At 38.8% G+C, this 19,185-nt stretch overlaps 2 protein-coding genes across 4 annotated transcripts in view; one reads left to right on the top strand and one right to left on the bottom strand.

Annotated features, from left to right (window-relative positions):
* Positions 1 to 7,849, top strand: part of LOC121380849 (tetraspanin-18-like) — a 45,041-nt gene extending 37,192 nt beyond the window's left edge. The window contains exons 7-9 of the mRNA XM_041509840.1: positions 701 to 784; positions 3,144 to 3,217; positions 4,552 to 7,849. Coding sequence (XP_041365774.1) covers positions 701 to 784; positions 3,144 to 3,217; position 4,552 — 159 coding nt within the window. The 3' untranslated portion in view covers positions 4,553 to 7,849. The remainder of the gene's footprint in view (positions 1 to 700; positions 785 to 3,143; positions 3,218 to 4,551) is intronic.
* An 830-nt stretch (positions 7,850 to 8,679) lies between these two features.
* LOC121381130 lies at positions 8,680 to 14,790 on the bottom strand. 3 transcript variants are annotated; one of them, XM_041510268.1, is made up of 4 exons: positions 14,532 to 14,790; positions 12,881 to 12,920; positions 11,698 to 11,892; positions 8,680 to 10,105 (listed from the first exon to the last, which is right to left on the bottom strand). In XM_041510268.1, exons 3-4 carry the CDS (start codon positions 11,890 to 11,892, stop codon positions 9,956 to 9,958), a joined length of 345 nt encoding a protein of 114 aa, XP_041366202.1. In that variant the 5' UTR covers positions 12,881 to 12,920; positions 14,532 to 14,790; the 3' UTR covers positions 8,680 to 9,955. The 3 variants fall into 3 exon arrangements, with proteins under 3 accessions (XP_041366202.1, XP_041366201.1, XP_041366203.1); XM_041510267.1 differs by lacking the exon at positions 12,881 to 12,920 and having other exon boundaries at positions 14,532 to 14,788; XM_041510269.1 differs by lacking the exons at positions 12,881 to 12,920; positions 14,532 to 14,790 and adding an exon at positions 14,276 to 14,409.
* Positions 14,791 to 19,185: the final 4,395 nt, after the last annotated feature.

The raw sequence follows: 19,185 nt of genomic DNA, 5'->3' as shown, positions 1-19,185 counted from the left end.
TTACCGAAACACACGAGGGTCATAATTTTTTATCATATAGTCTCAAGCTTAATACAATGTGTTTTTGTAAACTGCATACGCAACTTTAATTCCGGTCAGCCATTACCCGATATTCAAATGACGTAAGAATATGTGACGCGGTGTCTTTTTTTAATGGAAATGACGTCAAACTCAAATGACGTCATTTTGGATATCCTTATATAAAAATAAACTAGTGCTTAACATTTTTTGTTTTCTGAACGCTGGGCAGATTTGAATGTAAAGTTGCTATTGAAATGTTTTTGTTTGATGACTATGAATGAATACGTCAATTATGGTGTGTCACTCTCGTACGTTTGCTTAAATGTCAATAAACCTAATGCTGTGACCTCGGTTAATTTACATCTAATTTGCAAAGTTATCAAATTCTTAAAGTATATGATCTGAAAAATAGCATATACTTTGATTGCACTGAAAATGTAAGATATTATATGATAAAACAAGTTATTACTTTTAAATAAATGTTGCATTATTATAATTATCATTTGTATCATCATATTTATTGTTGTGATTATATTTATTTATTATCATCACTGTCACTATTATTAATGTCATTATCATCATCATCACCCACGTCATCAATATCATTATTATTATTATTATTATTATCATCATCATCATCATTTATTATTTTTTATTATTATTATTATTATTATTATAGGGTTGCTACGACTCCCTGTGGAACATGATCGTCACTGGTCAACCTGTAACTATCGGGGCTATCGCTGGCATCTTGGCCATACAGGTGAGAATGTAAATCAGCACATACCTTACAGTTTGTTCTCTCAACACAAATTCACCATATATCAGCACATACCTTACAGTTTGTTCTCTCAACACAAATTCACCATATATCAGCACATACCTAACAGTTTGTTCTCTCAACACAAACTCACCATATATCAGCACATACTTAACAGTTTGTTCTCTCAACCGAAACTCACCATATACCAGCACATACCTAACAGTTTGTTCTCTCAACACAAACTCACCATATATCAGCACATACCTAACAGTTTGGTCTCTCAACACAAACTCACCATATATCAGCACATATGTTACAGTTTGTTCTCTCAACACAAACTCACCATATATCAGCACATACCTTACAGTTTGTTCTCTCAACACAAACTCACAATATATTAGCACATACCTAACAGTTTGTTATTTCAACACAAACTCACCAACATACATGAACATATCGCAGGGACCTATCAAGCTGAAATAATTAGTGGTGCAGTAAAAAAAATAATAACAGTAGTATAGCGGCTTCATCAGACGACAAAATGGGACTTGTAAAACATGATTGCACCCCTACCCACCCCCACCCCCAGTTACAACCTTGGATGTTACAATGAGACTGTGGTACTGATTAACGTTATTGTTATATCAAATATAGTTCATAAATAATTATTTCAAATTATGAAAGTAAATAATGTGTCGACGGTATGTTTTTAGTCGTTTAGGTGGGGACATAAAGCGCTGTGTCATGCAATTTGTTCACGTATCTGTTAACATCGAGAGGGTGGGGGTGGGCGGGGCGTAGCCCAGTGGTAAAGCGCTCGTTTGATGCGCGGTCGGTCTAGGAAGGATCCCCGTCAATGGGCCCATTGGGCTATTTCTTGTCCCAGACAGTGCGCCACGACTGGTATATCAAAAGCCGTTGCATGTGCTATCCTGTCTGTGGGATGGTGCATATAAAAGATCCCTTGCTGCTAATGGAGGTTTCCTCTCTTCTATATATGTGTGGTCCTTAACCATATGTTTAACGCCATATAGCCGTACATAAAATGAGTTTGGGTGTGTCGTTAAATAAAAGATTTCCAATTTCACAAAAACATCACAACTTGTAATTTAGTAGTTACAAAATTTAATTAGTGGAAAGCCAGAGACGTGAGGGAAGGGGTGTCAGTGCTGAAGTAAATCTTCAAATTCGGGTAAAAGCGATGCATATATTAGAGGAAAATGAGCTTGCCTGAAACCTTTTCACCATGTATTTCCACCAATCTACCCACAATATTAGTTGTAATCTATGTAAGAAAAAAAAGAAGTAATAAATCGTTTGCATCCTCACATAGCCATTTGGTAGTAATCCCAATACTTCAAAACGTTATTTCGGACAGTTACCGTTTCATTCAGCGCTCGCTTGATGTGCGGTCGGTTTGGGATCGATCCCCGTCGGTTGGCCCATTGGGCTATTTTTCGTTCTAGCCAGTGCACCACGACTGGTATATCAAAGGCCGTGGTATGTGCTATCCTGTCTGTGGGATGGTGCATATAAAAGATCCCTTGCTGCTAATGGAAAAAATATAGCGGGTTTCCTTTCTTAGACTATATGTTAAAATTACCAAATATTTGACACCCAATAGCTGATGATTACTAAATCAATGTTTTGTAAAACAAAACAAACGTTTTAGCCAACTAGCCGAGTAGTTTTTTTTATAATATTATATCTCTTTCAATCTAGTTTTTCTGTACTGGTAATGCTCAGCTACAACGGATGTACAATTTTGTAGAAATGTTAAATACTAGACAGCATGCATGTATATAAAGCGAAGATGCAGCATGTGATCAAAAAACCTCAAACACAGAACTACCTACCCGTGGTGATGAATACCATAGTGTTGTAAAGTTGCAGTTAGCATGCTCAGTTGATCATACTGTTCCGACCGGCAGTAGCTGGTGGACATTTCCTCTCTAAGACTATTTGTCAAAATTACCAAATGTTTGACATCCAATAGCCGATGATAAACCAATGTGCTCTAGTGGTGTCGTCAAACAAAACAAACTTCTTTCTTTATCGTTTCATATAAAAAATAAAATAAAATTGGAGCCCGTACGCCTATGTCAGAAACATCTTACAATGAAATTTATGTATATGGAGTAAGACACAAAAACAGTACATTTTCGTATTCAAGTAGGGTGGGTGGTGGGGGGAGCTGTTCCTCCCAGGTCCCTCCTGTTCCTACGAGCCTGTAATAGTATTTATAATTATAGACTTGTAACAAAATATGATTGCTATTATATAGTGTTTGTGTGTATCAGTATTATTGCACGAGCCACGTGTTGCTATGTTACAGTACAGTAATGTTATTTGTTTACAGTTGCTGCTGATCATCTTCACGATGTGGATTATCCACCAGATCAGCCAAGAAAACAAGATCAGTCCGCAGTGGTGGTAATAACACATTTTCTTTATACACATTATATCATATATTATTTTATTACACACCAGTGTGAGATATTGCTCATGTCATAGCAATCACTAGCTCAATATCTAACTAGTGTCATATTGGCGTCACGTGAGCGTCACGTAGATCACTTGATGACCTAATTCGTAGAAAAATAACGTGTAATAGGTCTCAACATCTGCTTACATTTGCGTTGCGGCTTGTTTTCAGTTGGTTTGTAATAAATAAAATATTAAACTAGCTTGCTTGTCATGCCATGTTTATGAAACTAGGTGTCGCTCGTCACATACCAAAATTGTTCATTCATTTCATAAAAAATGGTATCACAGGCAAGCTCGTTTAGTATTCTATCTTTATTGACTTAATTAGTCGGCAGTTATTATATATGGAGAGAGACTGTGCATGTGGGTGTTGGTTTTGTTGTGATGGAGTTTTGTTGTGATGGAGTTTTGTTGTTGTTGTTAGTTTTTTTAGGGGGATGGTGGTTTCTTTTGTCTTGTTTTTAGTTCCTCTGTATTTGGAGGGGGGGGGGGGTCTTTTGTGTAGGGGTGAGGGCCGGGGATCTCTATGTTTAAGTTGTGTGTTGTTTCTTGTTGTTGTTTGTTAGGGTTTTTTGTGTTATTGTTGGGTTTTTGTTGCTGTTGGGTTTTTTTATTGGCAGAGGGGTTTCGGAGGAAGGGTTTGGGTTTTTGGGTTGGTTTGTTTTGGGGTTGTTGTGTTTTTTGTGGGGGGGGGGGGGCATAATATTAGAATGCTTTTTTTTTTTAATTTCGCACATAGGAGGGTATTAAATGCAGGCCCAGTGGTATGGTAACAAATCGTTCACATTTAGCAAACGAAAGGAATGTTTCTTTACCGACACCTGAGCACACATACAGATCTAGAGAGACTGAAATACTACTTTGTGTTGTAAGAGTACCTTTAATGACAAAACGTAGACAGGTTTTAAAGTGACATTCCTGAGTTTGCTGCATTGTAAGATGTTTCCGACTAATAAAATATTTCTACGATTAAACTTACATATTAAATATATTTTCTTGTTTAGAATATTAGTGTCTGTATATTCAAAGTGTTTCTGGTCGTCTTAATATTTGTAAGAAGCCCAAACTGGATTTTAGAAAATAAAATGAAATTTAACCAAGTACAAATATTAGAAAGATCAGAAACACGTTTAATATACATTGTACAGCGACTAATATTTTATGCAGAAATAAATATTTGATATGCAATTACAATTGTTAAACAGTCTCTGTTAGTCGATAACATCTTAAAAGTGGCAGCAAACTCAGGAATGTCCCTTTAACTGTATGTTTCATTTCAGATGTAAAGGCAAAAAGAAACTGATGGCAACAACTTGCCATGAAAACAACTTGTCATCCTGGCAGTCTACACCGAGGTCCCGTCTCGATACGAATGTTATCCCACTGAAGGGTGTACGAAAGCTGTAAATAACAATAATGTTACCCTGGTGTGTGTCTGTGTGTTGTTCACGAATTACCGGATTCTACGGACAGAATGTGTGTGCTTATCTTTAGCAGTTGCTGTGATATGGGTGGGGTTTTTTTTTTACTAATATGAACTTATGTGAATATTACATTATATATATCTTGGGTATTATATATCTATTTATTTAAAAGTTGAAATCATGTGAATTAATATTTTTAATATGTTATACAAGATATTTGTGATAAAACACGTTATTATTATTATTATTATTATTATTATTATTACGGCCATGGATATATCAATGATGGGATGAAATATAATAGTTCTAGTTGAAGAACCACAGGTGCTTTATATGTTTCTAGTGACTTTTTGTTTGGTTTGGGGGGGGGGTTGTTGTTGTTTTTTAGGTTTTTTTGTTTTTGGGGGGTTTCTTTTTGTGTGAAAAAGGGGTTCGGGTTGTTTTGTTTACCTTTTGTTGGGATTTTTTGTTGGGTTTTTTATTTAGTTACTAAAGTACAGTGGGCCTTTTTGTATCTTGTCGTATTAACTGAACAAGCCAGAACTATAATTAAAGATGTTGATGTCATTGTAAATGAAGAAAATTGTAGAACGTGTGTACTAAAGAACATTGGGCGTATTTTTGTAAACCCTGAAAGATAGGCTTAGACAGTGTAACGGTTTCCGGTGATGCATTGATATAAAATATAATATTTTTGAAGACAGACTGCGTGAAACACACACACACACATACACACACACACACACACATATGTAATATTTAATATTATGTTTCTCAGAGTTCACATCGTTTGTTGACTACGTATAAACTTGAAAACAAATTATCCTGCAATCACAATATTTGGTAACTAGAAACATTTCTATATTTTTGGTTTTAGTGACTACAAATCTAGCATTTTGAGGACGGGACTATTTTTACCCTATTTATGAGCAGCAAATGAATGGTGTGGTGTTCGAAGTTAATTATTTTGCTTCCAGTTGATTTTTAAAGACTGTTTTCGAGACTTCTTTATTTAAAAAAAAACCTAACTGATATGTTATTTAAGAACTTTATTGTTTTGATGTATGGATATTGTAGGCAATAAGGCAATCGATAAGCGTGAAACTACTACTCTGACAATCGGTGAAGTTGTGAAATAAAACGGTGTATTTCTTTTATTTTATGTATTTTGTAAGATAGCAGGATAAATAAAATAACCGGCTACTGTCATAAGACATCGGCTTTATCCTGCTTGGGTCGAATGCAAGTCGTAAGAGCCTTGAACCACTCGCCATTTTAGGATAAAACTCCAAAGACAGTAACCAGTTATTCTCTATGTTTACTGTACGGTTGAACTGCTATAACGGACCCGTGTGTCAAAATCACTTTTCAATGGCGAATCCAGAAAATCCATTTAGTGGGGTCCCAATGACATGAGGCGGAATGCCAGTGGAACTTTGGGTGAGGTTTGGAGGGGATTGTAAAAAAATTAAAATTAATATATAATAAAATTATAACTGTCGCAAAATTTACGGGGGCCCGGGCCCCTGCCCATCCCCCTCTAGATCCGCCTCTGCTTTTCTATAACATACATGTCTCTCAGTGGCTTTTCTCTATGTAAATAAATGTACGTTGAATTAGTATAAAACTATCACTGCATAAAATCAACATATTTCGTAGTTCCTTTGGGTGGTCGTTATAAACAGGTTCGACTGTACAGCAGTGTGCTTTAGTGTGTGGTTGTTAATTTGCTATAAGTAATCACTAACATATCATCATCTATCAGTAACTTTATAAAATGCATGACAAATTTATTCTTTATGATAAATGCAAAATGAGACATTATCCATCAACCATCATTCTCACATTTATAAGTTTACATGTAAAGGGATTTATGAATTACCTCCCTTTTTTAAAAATTGCCTCCTCCACTGTGACCCCTTAGAATTTCTAAAAATCACCATTTGTTGCATATATGACCTACCGATACTACAAGAGTTCTTCTAAAGTTTAGGCACTTTGTTACATTGCTGTGCTCTTTCCTCTGTCTGCATTCAAGAAAACAACAGTTATGTTGGTGGTATATGACGATATAACACCTCTATGAATTCTCAGTAACACTTTAAAGAAAATAAAGAAAAGTGTAGGTTGGCTCTTAGTATTTATGTTAAATGCAATATAAAACACTATTTATCAATAAAAACGCTGATATTTATAAATCTATAGGTGTGTACATAACGGATTACCTCCCTTTTTAAGTTGCCTTCTTCTCCCTCTCCCCCCCCCCCCATCCCCCCATTAATCACCGTGACAGCCCTTGAATTGTTCAACTGATTCACGACAATAATTTGATGGATATGGCCTACTTCTGCTAAAACAGGTTTATCAAACCAAAGTTCAAGCACGCTGTACTGGGAACATACCCCAGTTATCTGGGCTAATGGTGTTAGGCTAATTGTCAGTGTCAGTGGCTAGTGAGAGAAGTCGGAGAAATGGTCTTAATCCTACCCATTAAGCTTTCGAAAACTCACTAGGTGTGGTAGCTAATATCAGGGTTCAAAACCAGGACCCACTAGCATTAAGACAGGGCTATGGCGAATCTGCGGCTTCGTATCGCCAACGTCTTTGATACCGACAGTAACAAAAAGCTTTGAAAGACTGAGCTAGTTAAATTCTACCCACTGTTTAGTCTGGTTCTATGGGTCCATACCGTGTTTGTAAATGTGTAAATGTTCGCAAAAGAAAAACAATTCATCCCTTGTCCTTTGAGTTCGCTGCTAACTGTCACATGTTTCCGAAGAACAGACATTTTAACGACTAAGCTTACATATTAATTATATTTTCTTGTTTAGGATACCAGTATCTTTAATATTATAGTAGCCCCAACTTCAATATACGTCCTAATAAGTCCATGCATACGAAACACCATAGCTACACAGACACTGATATTCTTAACAATAATATTTGTTTATACGTTAATTTGAGTCGTCAGATTTATTAGTGGGAAACACGCTACATTGGCCGCAAACCCAAGTCAGTCCATTTAAAATATCTATCAGCTCATCGTTTTGTATTTTTGTGAGAATATTCTAAAATCACGTCTTTTCTTCCCATTGTTGTTGTAACACAATGTTCAGAAATAAATTAAAATGGTGTGAATAAACTGTTTAACTCGGTCGTTCGTTAGCTTGTTTTTTTTAAAGTCGCAGACCCCAGTTTTAGGTAGTGAAAATGGACACTAAGTTTAGTTAATCTACAAACCTGCAACACACATTTGGATATGGTTATAACAGAGAGAAGCTAAAGTCTGCGATGTTTAAACAGGGAAATACTGTCTAAAAATAACTAGAGCTTGTCTTGATAACCATTCCTTCTGAGACGAGCGTGCGTTTTTGGAATTATGGAAAATAAAATAATTTTGGGGTACTGCAAAAAGCTGGATGACCAGAACCACGTCCGGTGTTCGAAAATTAATATTGTAAATAATACAATGCGAGTACTTATAATTTAAATTATCAAAAACGGCTTTAATAGTAAAAAATAATAAAAAATGTCGTAGTGTTTAGAAACTACGGTCTGTCACTTTAATCATTTACCTGGCACCATCGCTGGTGATAAAAAAAATGACTAATACGTTATTTAAATACATGCACAGGTAACAAAACAAAAATAAACTTTCTTTCTATTTAATGTCAATTAATAAAGTACGGAGACACTGGTGATACGTTTCGTAACAAGAAAGAAAAAGAAAGAAATGTTTTATTTAACGACGCACTCAACACATTTTATTTACGGTTATATGGCGTCAGACATATGGTTAAGGACCACACAGATTTTGAGAGGAAACCCGCTGTCGCCACATAGGCTACTCTTTTACGACAGGCAGCAATGGATCTTTTATTTGCACTTCCCACAGGCAGGATAGCACAAACCATGGCCTTTGTTGAACCAGTTATGGATCACTGGTCGGTGCAAGTGGTTTACACCTACCCATTGAGCCTTGCGGAGCAGTCACTCAGGGTTTGGAGTCGGTATCTGGATAAAAAAAAAACATGCCTCGACTGGGATCCGAACCCAGTACCTACCAACCTGTAGACCGATGGCTAACCACGACGCCACCGAGGCCGGTACGTTTCGTAACAAGGTCGTTGAGTGTTCAACACGTTGGTAAACATTAAGGTCACGCCACACGATACGAGTGACTCGTACGAGAATAGCAACGACAATAGACGATTGACAACATTACGATTTCATCCATTGTACTGCAGTCGACTATTCTCGTACGAAGCAGTTGTACCGTGTAGCGTCGCCTTTAGTGTTCTAGTCCTGTGTTGGTTCATACTGTTTGTACTGCCACAAAACACGGTTACTATTTTGTGGTGATATTTGGGCCCGTGCTTATAAAACTTTTATAGAGTCCAGACTTATCTCTAATGACGTCATACGCATACAATGTTTTATGGCGTTGTCATAACGTTAGTGTCTCTGGTGTCTCTTGAGTCTCGAGTCTAGGCTGAAAATTTTATAAGCACCAGACCAAGTAAACAATCTGCACCTCATTGCTATTGTTTAGTATTGATACTTCGTAAATTGCGTATACACCCCATTGTTAATGTCTTGTTCTGATATGTAAACTACCTGCACCCCATTTTTACTGTTCTGTGGTGGTATCACGTAAACTGCATACACTCCAGTTTTAATGTTTTGTAGTGATGTCACAAAAACTGCGTGCATCCTTTTTTACTGTTTTGTGGTATCACGAAAACTGGGTACACTCCATCGTTACTGTTTTGCGATTACATCACGTAAGATGTGTACACCCATTTGTCACGTAGTACGGTAATCCACCGGTGAAGTTTTGATGTGACGCCACGTAAAACACGAACATCCTGAGATCACAAGATATCACGCAGAACAGTCACCACAATGTTACAGTGTTGTTCTCAACTGTTAATGTTCCTGTTTGACAGTGATGTCAAGTAACACACTGTTAAACCTGGTTTCTATCAAATATGTAACGAAAGCAGCAGTGTTCTCGCCGGTCGTTATATGAGAGTGCTGCGCACCACTCTCTACATCGCTTTTCTCGCCCCCTTTATTTTTCTGCGCATGTCTTTTTTTTTTTCTTCTTTTTTTTTCTTTTTTTTTACACTCGACGTTAAACATCGTCTGCAACATGTTCCTATAAAGTCGTTGCTTTGATTTCCTTCGATGTTCGTTAATCTGTGACGTGTTGCACATTTGATGGAAACCAGGTTTCCCTGTGACGTGGTGCTGACTTTCAGGACTGGTAGAAGACGCAGAGGACGATGCATGTGGCCGCCATCATGACGTTGGTGCCCACGAGGATGCTGGCCATGGCATACTTGGCGGCTTTGTCGGACGCCTGTCGGGCCAAGGTGACGTCATTCAGTTTAACCGCGTTGCGCACCTGCAAACAGAACCACGTGTACACATGTTTAACCTCGGACATTTTGTACATTTCATTTCATTTGAACTTATTTCCATGTTTATGTCCAATTAAGGTTCGTGCACGCTGTCCTGGGCACACACATCAGCTATCTGGGCTATCTGTCCAGAACAGTAGGTTAGTTGTTAGTTGGTTAGTAGTTAGTGGTTAGTGAGAAAGAAGACGGTGTAGTGGTCTTACACCTACCCATTAAGTCGTTAAAATCGCTCTGGGTGGGAGCCGATACCGGGCTGCGAACCCAGTACCTGCCAGCCGTATGTCCGATGGCCTAACAACGACACCACCGAGGCCGGTCCCTTATACAATGTAAGGTAACAGGTTTCTATTGGCGGATCACGGGGGGGGGGGGGGGTCCCGTGACCCCCAATCCCCAGCCCGTTGAAAGTACCCTTTTAATTACGTTTCTTATAGTTCATATGTAGTGTTGGTATGAAGTGCTCCTACTGGCAGTAGCTCAGATGGTAGAACACTGGTCTCTAACTCTGACAGTCTGTGAATCCCCTCAGTGGTGGTTGATTTTCGTTATATTTGGACCGACAGATATACAACAATAATAAATGTCCTCTCTAAGACTGTAAGTCAAAATTACCAAATAATTTACATCCAATAGCCGATGATTAAAGTTAAGTGTTGATTTGTTTAACGACAACACTGGAGCACATTGATTAATTAATCATCGGCTATTGGCTGTCAAACATTTGGTAATTCTGACACGTAGTCATCAGAGGAAACCCGTTACATTATTCCTAATGCAGCAAGGTATCTTTTATATGCACTTTCCCACAGAGAGGATAGCACATACCACGGTTTTTGACCAGTTGTGGTGCACTGGTTGGAACGAGAAAAACTAAATCAGTTCAATGGATCCACCGAGGTGGTTTGATCCTGCGACGCAAGCACCTTAAGCGAGCACTCAACCGACTGACCTAAATCCCGCCCCCTAGTCGATGATTAATAAATCAGTGCTCTAGTGGTGTTGTTAAACAAAATGAACTTTTAACTTTAGTCTAAATCGCCTTTCCAACGTTTTCTAACAGCCATTCAGAGAAGACACAACACAACTGCGGTCTAATCAAATGGAATGTTGCCACTGTTAACAGCTGTTCAAGTTATCAATGTCATTCAAAATAAACGAAACTGTCTGTTGGGTATTTGAACACAAAGAAAAGTGAAGAAATAGTGGAGAAGAGTAATAAGAAAAGACTAAGTGATGTAAATACATTATACCAAGATGGCAGGACATAGCCCAGTGGTAAAGCGCTCGCTTGATGCGCTGTCAATCTGGGATCGATCCCCGTCGGTGGGCTCATTGGTCATTTCTCTTCCAGCCAGTGCACCACGACTGGTATATCAAAGGCCGTGTTAACTGTCTATTGGATGGTACATAAAAAAGATCTCTTACTACTAATGGAAACATGGAGCGGGTTTCCTCTCTAAGACTGCATGTATATGTCCAAATTTCCAAATTTTTGACCTCCAATAACCGATGATAAATACTTCAATGTGTTCTAGTGGTGTCGTTAAAGAAAACAAAACTTTAGCTAACTTTATACCTTGAATGCCTCCAGCACTGCAACGACGCCAAGCGGGAAAAAGAATAAAAGGGAGACAATCGAGTAAGGTAGGTGGTCAGGTGGCATAAACAGAACTTGTGGTGTGTCAGAACTCAGCGCTGTTGTCATCTGTGGTGTGTCAGAACTCGGCGTTGTTGTCATCTGTGGTGTGTCAGAACTCGGCGCTGTTGTCATCTGGAATAAATAAAAACAAACCCCGCCATGTTATTACAGTGATGAATGTACAGTTGGTATTTGAAATGTGATTTCTACATCTGGGTGATATTATTATTATTATACAAGCCCGTAGGAACTGGGGGGGGGGGGGGGGGGGGGGGGGGGGGGGGGGGGGGGGGGGGGGGGGGGCTGCACCAGACACACACAATTAAAGACAGGCATGTACCGTTTTGTCCTTTTCTAGATAAAAATATAAAGATAAAAATATTACTTGCCCAACCCCCCACCCCACCCCTCCACTAGAGACTTTGTTCCCTCTACTGAAGTTTACTAAATCTTTGACATTCAATAGCCGATGATTAATAATACCTATGTGCTCTAGTTAAACAAAACAAACAAACTGTAACGTGTTATGTAACTGAGATCTAAACGCCTAAAATATGTACTGGAGTAATGTACCGGCTTTGGTCGCATAGTACCAAAGAAGAGAGTTTCGTGTAAAAGTTTGAGGTGCAAATATTTACGGAGTAAAAGCAGCTGTGGGTGTGATTGTGTGACATTGATTATTTGTGCAAATACTATTATCCATTGACAATAAATAAATACACTTTTATTTGTTATACAGTTATTATGCAGTATATGCCAGAGGTTGAAATTAATGCAGGGTACCCCCAAAAATGGAACTGCAATTTTCAGCAAAAATGACGATTGCTATTAAAAATATTAATTAAATCTCTTAAATGGCATGTGATCCCCCATTTTCTTGTAAGCAGATTAGATGTGAGGTGCCACACTTTTTATTGCTGTACTTCCTAGGTGTGTTGATACGCTGCTTATATCAGTTTTATTAGTAAACGTTAACATTATCGGCAGTAGTAATTGATTTGGTTTATTAGAACCTTAAGCCATCGGACTTAAAGCTGGAAGGTATTGTGTTCGAATCTGTTACCGGCTCCCATCTAGATCGAGTAACTAACCATTAAACCACTATACTGGACAGACATACCTGTTAGCAGAGTTGCGTGCCCAGGACAGCATGCTTGAACCTTAATTGGATATAAGCACGAAAATAAAATGAAAATGCACAAAGAATAGATGTCACTGCTGGTGTGGGTGTGGTCAGAAACATAAGCGTACGAGACGGGGGATGAAGGAGGTACACACACACCCTACACACCCACACCCACCCTATACACACACACACCCTATACACACACCCTATACACACACGCACACACACCCTACACATCCACACGCACCCTATACACACACGCACGCACACCCTACACATCCACACGCACACACCCTACACACACCCTATACACCCACGCACACATACCCTACACATCCACACACACACACACCCTACACACCCACATCCACACATGCACACACACACCCTACAGACACGCACACACACCCTATACACACACGCGCACACACACTCTAAACATCCACACACACACACACACTACACACACCCTACACACCCACACTCACACACGCACACACCCACACTCACACACGCACACACCCTACACACACACACCCTATACACACGCACACACACCCTACACATCCACACGCACACACAACCCACACACACCCTATACACACATGCACACACACCCTACACATCCACATCCACACGCACACAAACCCTACACACACCCTATACACAACCACCCTACACACACACGCACATACACACTACACATCCACACGCACACACACACCCATTACACACACGCACACACACACTACAAACACTCTATACACCCACTCACACATACCCTACACATCCACACACACACACACACACACACCCTACACACCCACATCCACACACGCACACATACCCTACACACACGCACACACACCCTATATACACACACACCCTATACACACACGCACGCACCCTAAACATCCTCACACACACCCTACACACACACGCGCGCACATCCTACACACCCACATCCACACACGTACACACACCCTACAGCCACACGCACACACACCCTATACACACACACCCTATACACACACGCACACACACCCTAAACATCCACACACACACACACACACACTACACACACATCCTACACACCCACACTCACACACGCACACACCCTACACACACACACACACCCTATACACACACCCTACACACACACACCTACACACGCCCCACACACACACCACATACACACATATATACTCTCTCTCTCTCTCTCTCTCTCTCTCTCTCTCTCTCACACACATACACACACAATCACACACACACACACACACACACACACACACACACACCAAATCCAGTTTTGTCCAGAAAATCCTCGCATTGGGACAAAAACAACTGGCCTAAAACCTTTTCACCATGTATTTCCATCATTCTACTCACAATTTTAGCTGTAATCCATGTAAAAATAAGTAGTGATTTGTTTGGAACCCTATTGCCTCTATACAACTGTTTGGTAGAAATGCAAATATCTTGCTATCCATATTCGGGCATTTTCGGTTAATTTTGGCTGAAATCAACCTGCCCCCTCCCCAACCACCACCACCGCCCATCCACACCACCACCACCACCACCCACCCGCCGACACACACACACAAAGAAAGGAGAGCCCGTACACATATGGTCAGGAAATACTTACAGTTTGAGTAGGTCGCTGTGTCTTTCTATAACATCGCAGGAAAACTTGCACGAGTTATTCCGACTGTGGGGCTACTGGTTACGTACGCTCGACTAACCACAGCACTGCGGAAAATAGTTCACCGGGTTTTCTGCTGACGAGGAAAGCCCATTGCTGCGAGGCTGGTGTTATGACTTTACCAAATAAAATCTCATAGGCGACCATGTTAACGTTTGTGTTTAAAAACACTATATGCAATATATCAACCAAACTATGACCCATAAATATCAGTACTACAACCCCTACCTCAAAGTATTAACTGCAGAAAATGGTACCTTTCATGGCTCATTTTCGGTATAACCAGATGTTTCTACAACACCCCTAGTTTCGCACAAAATTTTAGTACTTTTTTTTACAGGTACCCCACACATGTTCCAAGCACAAGGCTACTTGACATGGTGGTACTATATCAAATAAAATTGCATACATTTTTAGCCCAGATGAAACTATTTTTTTTTACAACCAACACACTCACATTTATAACCAATCACAGGACTTGTGGTGTTAACTTCTCTATCAAAAGTTCGGTGCGCCTCGAACTTCGACCCAGCTGGAAATTAATTGGTATAGTGCTACCTATACTGATAACATACATGTTTCAAAAGGTGGCGAATCATGTGTTTTTATGACAACCAGGATCTGGTGTCTTCTGACATAAATTGACAACCTCACTGAAACTGTTGTTTCTACAGTGCAACCTAATTTAATGTACACCTCACAAAGCACATGTATTTTGTACAGTTTTGTACAAATTCAATATGTCATATTTGAAAAAATAATAAAACAAAAAAAATACTCCTGAAAATATTTACTGTCAGATGTGTGTGTGTGCTCAGCTATATATGAAGAGACAACATGGATATTCAGAGTACCTTAACTCCTTAAACTTATTCCATTGAAACACATGCACTTGACTGACCCCCAAATTATGAAGACCTCAATAGGCACATCAAAGAAATAACAGTATTAAAAAAATACAATGTCTGAGGAAGGAAAAATCAACATGACTGCATCTGTATGAAGTAATGACTTAATGTCCTGCACATCACTGTTGGAGGGAAATCCTGTATGCTGAGTGTGGGTATCTTCAAGTTACCATGTGCGAGAATTTCAATCCATCAGCTATGCAGATTTTCAAAATGGACCATCAAAACCATTGGCAGCCACCAATATTCCTGACTATATTTTATGTATACCTTACTGTAGTTGGAGGTTTTAAATATTTGTGATATCTGGAATTATCATGCAGCTTTCGCATATTTATTTTTGATTCATTACTAAAATAACCTGTTTTTAAATGACGTAATTACCCGAACATCTATTGTATTGCATTATTTTCTAATCCAGATCAATACAATATGTATATTGGATGTATTCCTACAATCTGTAATCCAGCATATTATTTAGCTATTAACATTGGATAATACAGCATTAACAATAAAATAAATTATCAACTTACACCAAAGTAGATAATCAAATCTGGAAAAATTGGTTCCAAATCTAGTATACACCTAAAATACACTTCATGGGAGCAAACTAAGTGATTATTTAAAAAAAAGATTTGATTTAGAGAACTAAAGATATGTTTAACAAGCTTATTGTTATGTATAAATGAGAACAGAAGGCACAATAGTGATCAAAATTTTAATTATGTCTTTGGTAAAGTTTTTCTTCAAAGTAAAAAAACTTTTTTCCTATAACTACAAATTTGTCTAAAATATGACTTAGCACCCTATAAATATGTCAAAAGGACAATAAAAATCAAGGTCTTTAAAAAGTTAAGCTTTCAGAAGTACATACATGAAACATTAACTATGTTTATGGAAATTAAAGACATTAACCCAATATTGGCACATGTTATTTTTAATATAAAAATAAATTGCTATTAAAATCTAAGTTCAGGTTGCCTAGATACATTACCATATTTAAGAGCAGTTGTATATGGCAAGTCAAACACCATGTAAATAAAAATATTAAAATCTTTATAGTATGAATTATAGGCCAAAACCAACTTTTCCTCAGTGCTAATTGTTATTCAAACTCCATTCAGAGCCATGCACAGTAATTATTGTCAAGGTCAAGGTCATTGTGAACTTGCATGGCCGAATGACGGCTAATGAATCAAATAGTATAGTTTAATTTAATTAAATCACAAAAATCATAATCTTTTTTATTATGCACTGAATATGTGCTATAGGTATGACTATACCAAATAAAATCCCATAGGCGACCATGATAACGTTTGTGTTTACAAACACTATATGCAATATATCAACCAAACTATGACCCATAAATATCAGTACTACAACCCTTACCTCAAAGTATTAACTGAAGAAAATGGTACCTTTCATGGCTCATTTTCGGTATAACCAGATGTTTTTACAACACCCCTAGTTTTGCATAATATTTGAGAACTTTTTTTTTTACAGGTACTCCATACATGTTCCAAACACAAGGCTACTGGACACAGGGGTACTAGATGAAATAAAATTACATACATTTTCAGCCCAGATGAAACTATTTTTTTTACAACCAACACACTCACATTTATAACCAATCACAGGACTTGTGGTGTTAACGTCTCTATCGAAAGTTCGGTGTTTGGGGGTGTTTGGGGGGTTTTGGGGGTGTGTGTGTTGGGGGTGTGTGTTGGGGGGGGGGGGGTGTGCTCATACCCGGATGAACGTAAAAGAAATAAGAGACGATTCTTAATTAAACAGCGTATCATCACACCCAAGCATTACAGCAACAGAACGTCTGGCACATTTACTCTATACCGCATAACAACTGCATACTAAATACAAATGTATTAATTTATTGGCAATAGATAGTTTGTTTTGTTTAACGACACCACTAGAGCACCTTGATTTATTAACCCACTACATTGTTTTACATTAATAGCAAGGGATCTTTTATATAGATCATCCCACAGACAGGACAGCACATACCACGGCCTTGTGGTATATGAGTTGGGTACACTAGCTAGAACGAGAAATAGTCCAATGGGCATACCGACGGGGATGGATCACAAATCGACCGCGCATCAAGCGAGTATTTTACCTCTGGGCTACGTCTGGTCCAGGCAATGATAATACGTGTGGTATTTCCACAAATAATCAATATCAGATATTATTAACCAATCAGAGCCGCGGCTGCTTTCACTCCGTAAATAATTGTCTTGACACGGAACTCTCTGATTTGGTAATAATAAGATAACTTCAATGAACTTTTGTACACATATCAGTCTAGAAATGCCTTTTGTTATAGGTTGTACTATATTATAGGCGACTATGTTAACGTTTGTGTTTAAAAACACTGTATGCAATACATCAACCAAACTATAACCCATAAATATCAGTACTACAACCTCTACCGCAAAGTATTAACTGCAGAAAATGGTACCTTTCATGGCTCATTTTCGGTATAACCAGATGTTTTTACAAAACCCCTAGTTTCGCACAAAATTTAAGTTTTGGGGGGTTTTTTTACAGGTACCCCATTCATGTTCCAAGCACAAGATTACTTGACACAGTAGTACTAGATGGAATAAAACTGCATACATTTTTTGCCCAGATGAAACTTCTTCTTTTTTTTACAACCAACACATTCAGATTAACCACCAATCACAGTCCTTCTCTTTTAAAAGTTCGGCAAACTTCGGAGTCTGACACAACCGGAAGTTATGTAGTTTAGTATTACCTATAGGGGAGTTTTCATTTTTGATGTGTTTCTGTTATCAAGGAAACAAATAGCCAGAATGACCAAAGTCACTGTTTCCTGAGTATAAGTCTAAAATTGCTCAAGATAATTAAGGTTCAAGCACGCTGTCATGTGCACCTCAGCTATCTGGCTGTCTGTCCAGGACTGTGTGTTAGTTGTTAGTGGTTAGTGGTTAGTTGTTAGTAAGAAAGAAGAGGGTGTAGTGGTCTTACACCTGCCCATTGAGTCGTTAAAACTCGCTCTGGATGGGAGCCCGTACCGGGCTGCGAACCCTGTACATAGCAGCCTTAGCTTGTCCGATGGCTTAACCACGACACCACCGATGCCGGTAACCGTTCACGATAGGTTCCCGGTGCTTTGTACACATATCAATATCAGCCTAGTTGTCTAATAAAGGAAGGGAATTTTTTATTTAACGACGCACTCAACACATTTTATTTACGGTTATATGGCGTCGGACAAATGGTTAAGGACCACACAGATATTGAGAGAGGAAACCCGCTGGCGCCACTTCATGGGCTACTCTTTTCGATTAGCAGCAAGGGATCTTTTATACGCACCATTCCACAGACAGGATAACACATACCACGGCCTTTGGCATACCAGTCGTGGGACACTGGCTGGCACGAGAAATAGCCCAATGGGTCCACTGACGGGGATCGATCTCAGACCGACCGCGCATCAAGCGAACGCTTTACCACTGGGCAACGTCACGCCCCAGTCGTCTAATAGTGTCATTTGCTATGAGAGTTTTTATTTTCAATAATTGTTTTCTGTTACCAGCCAAATGAGTGAGGTTTCTGCTCTATTAGCAGGAACATGGAATATATTGAATACTATCTCTTTTTGCTTCCATTCGTCGCGAGCTTTAGCTACAAAAACATCTATGAATGTT

The sequence above is a fragment of the Gigantopelta aegis genome, chromosome 9, assembly GCF_016097555.1.
Source record: "Gigantopelta aegis isolate Gae_Host chromosome 9, Gae_host_genome, whole genome shotgun sequence".
Lineage (NCBI taxonomy): Eukaryota > Metazoa > Mollusca > Gastropoda > Neomphalida > Peltospiridae > Gigantopelta > Gigantopelta aegis.
Note: the sequence above shows the minus strand (reverse complement) of the source record. Positions and strands in the feature narration are given on the sequence as shown.

Bases quoted from the DNA above. Each gene is read 5' to 3' on its own strand.
- LOC121381130 (XM_041510268.1), bottom strand. From the start codon at position 11,892: ATGACAACAGCGCCGAGTTCTGACACACCACAGATGACAACAACGCCG. The intron at 10,106-11,697 runs GTATAAAGTTAG...TTCTGTTTGCAG, and splicing joins CAGTGCTGGAGGCATTCAAG to GTGCGCAACGCGGTTAAACT.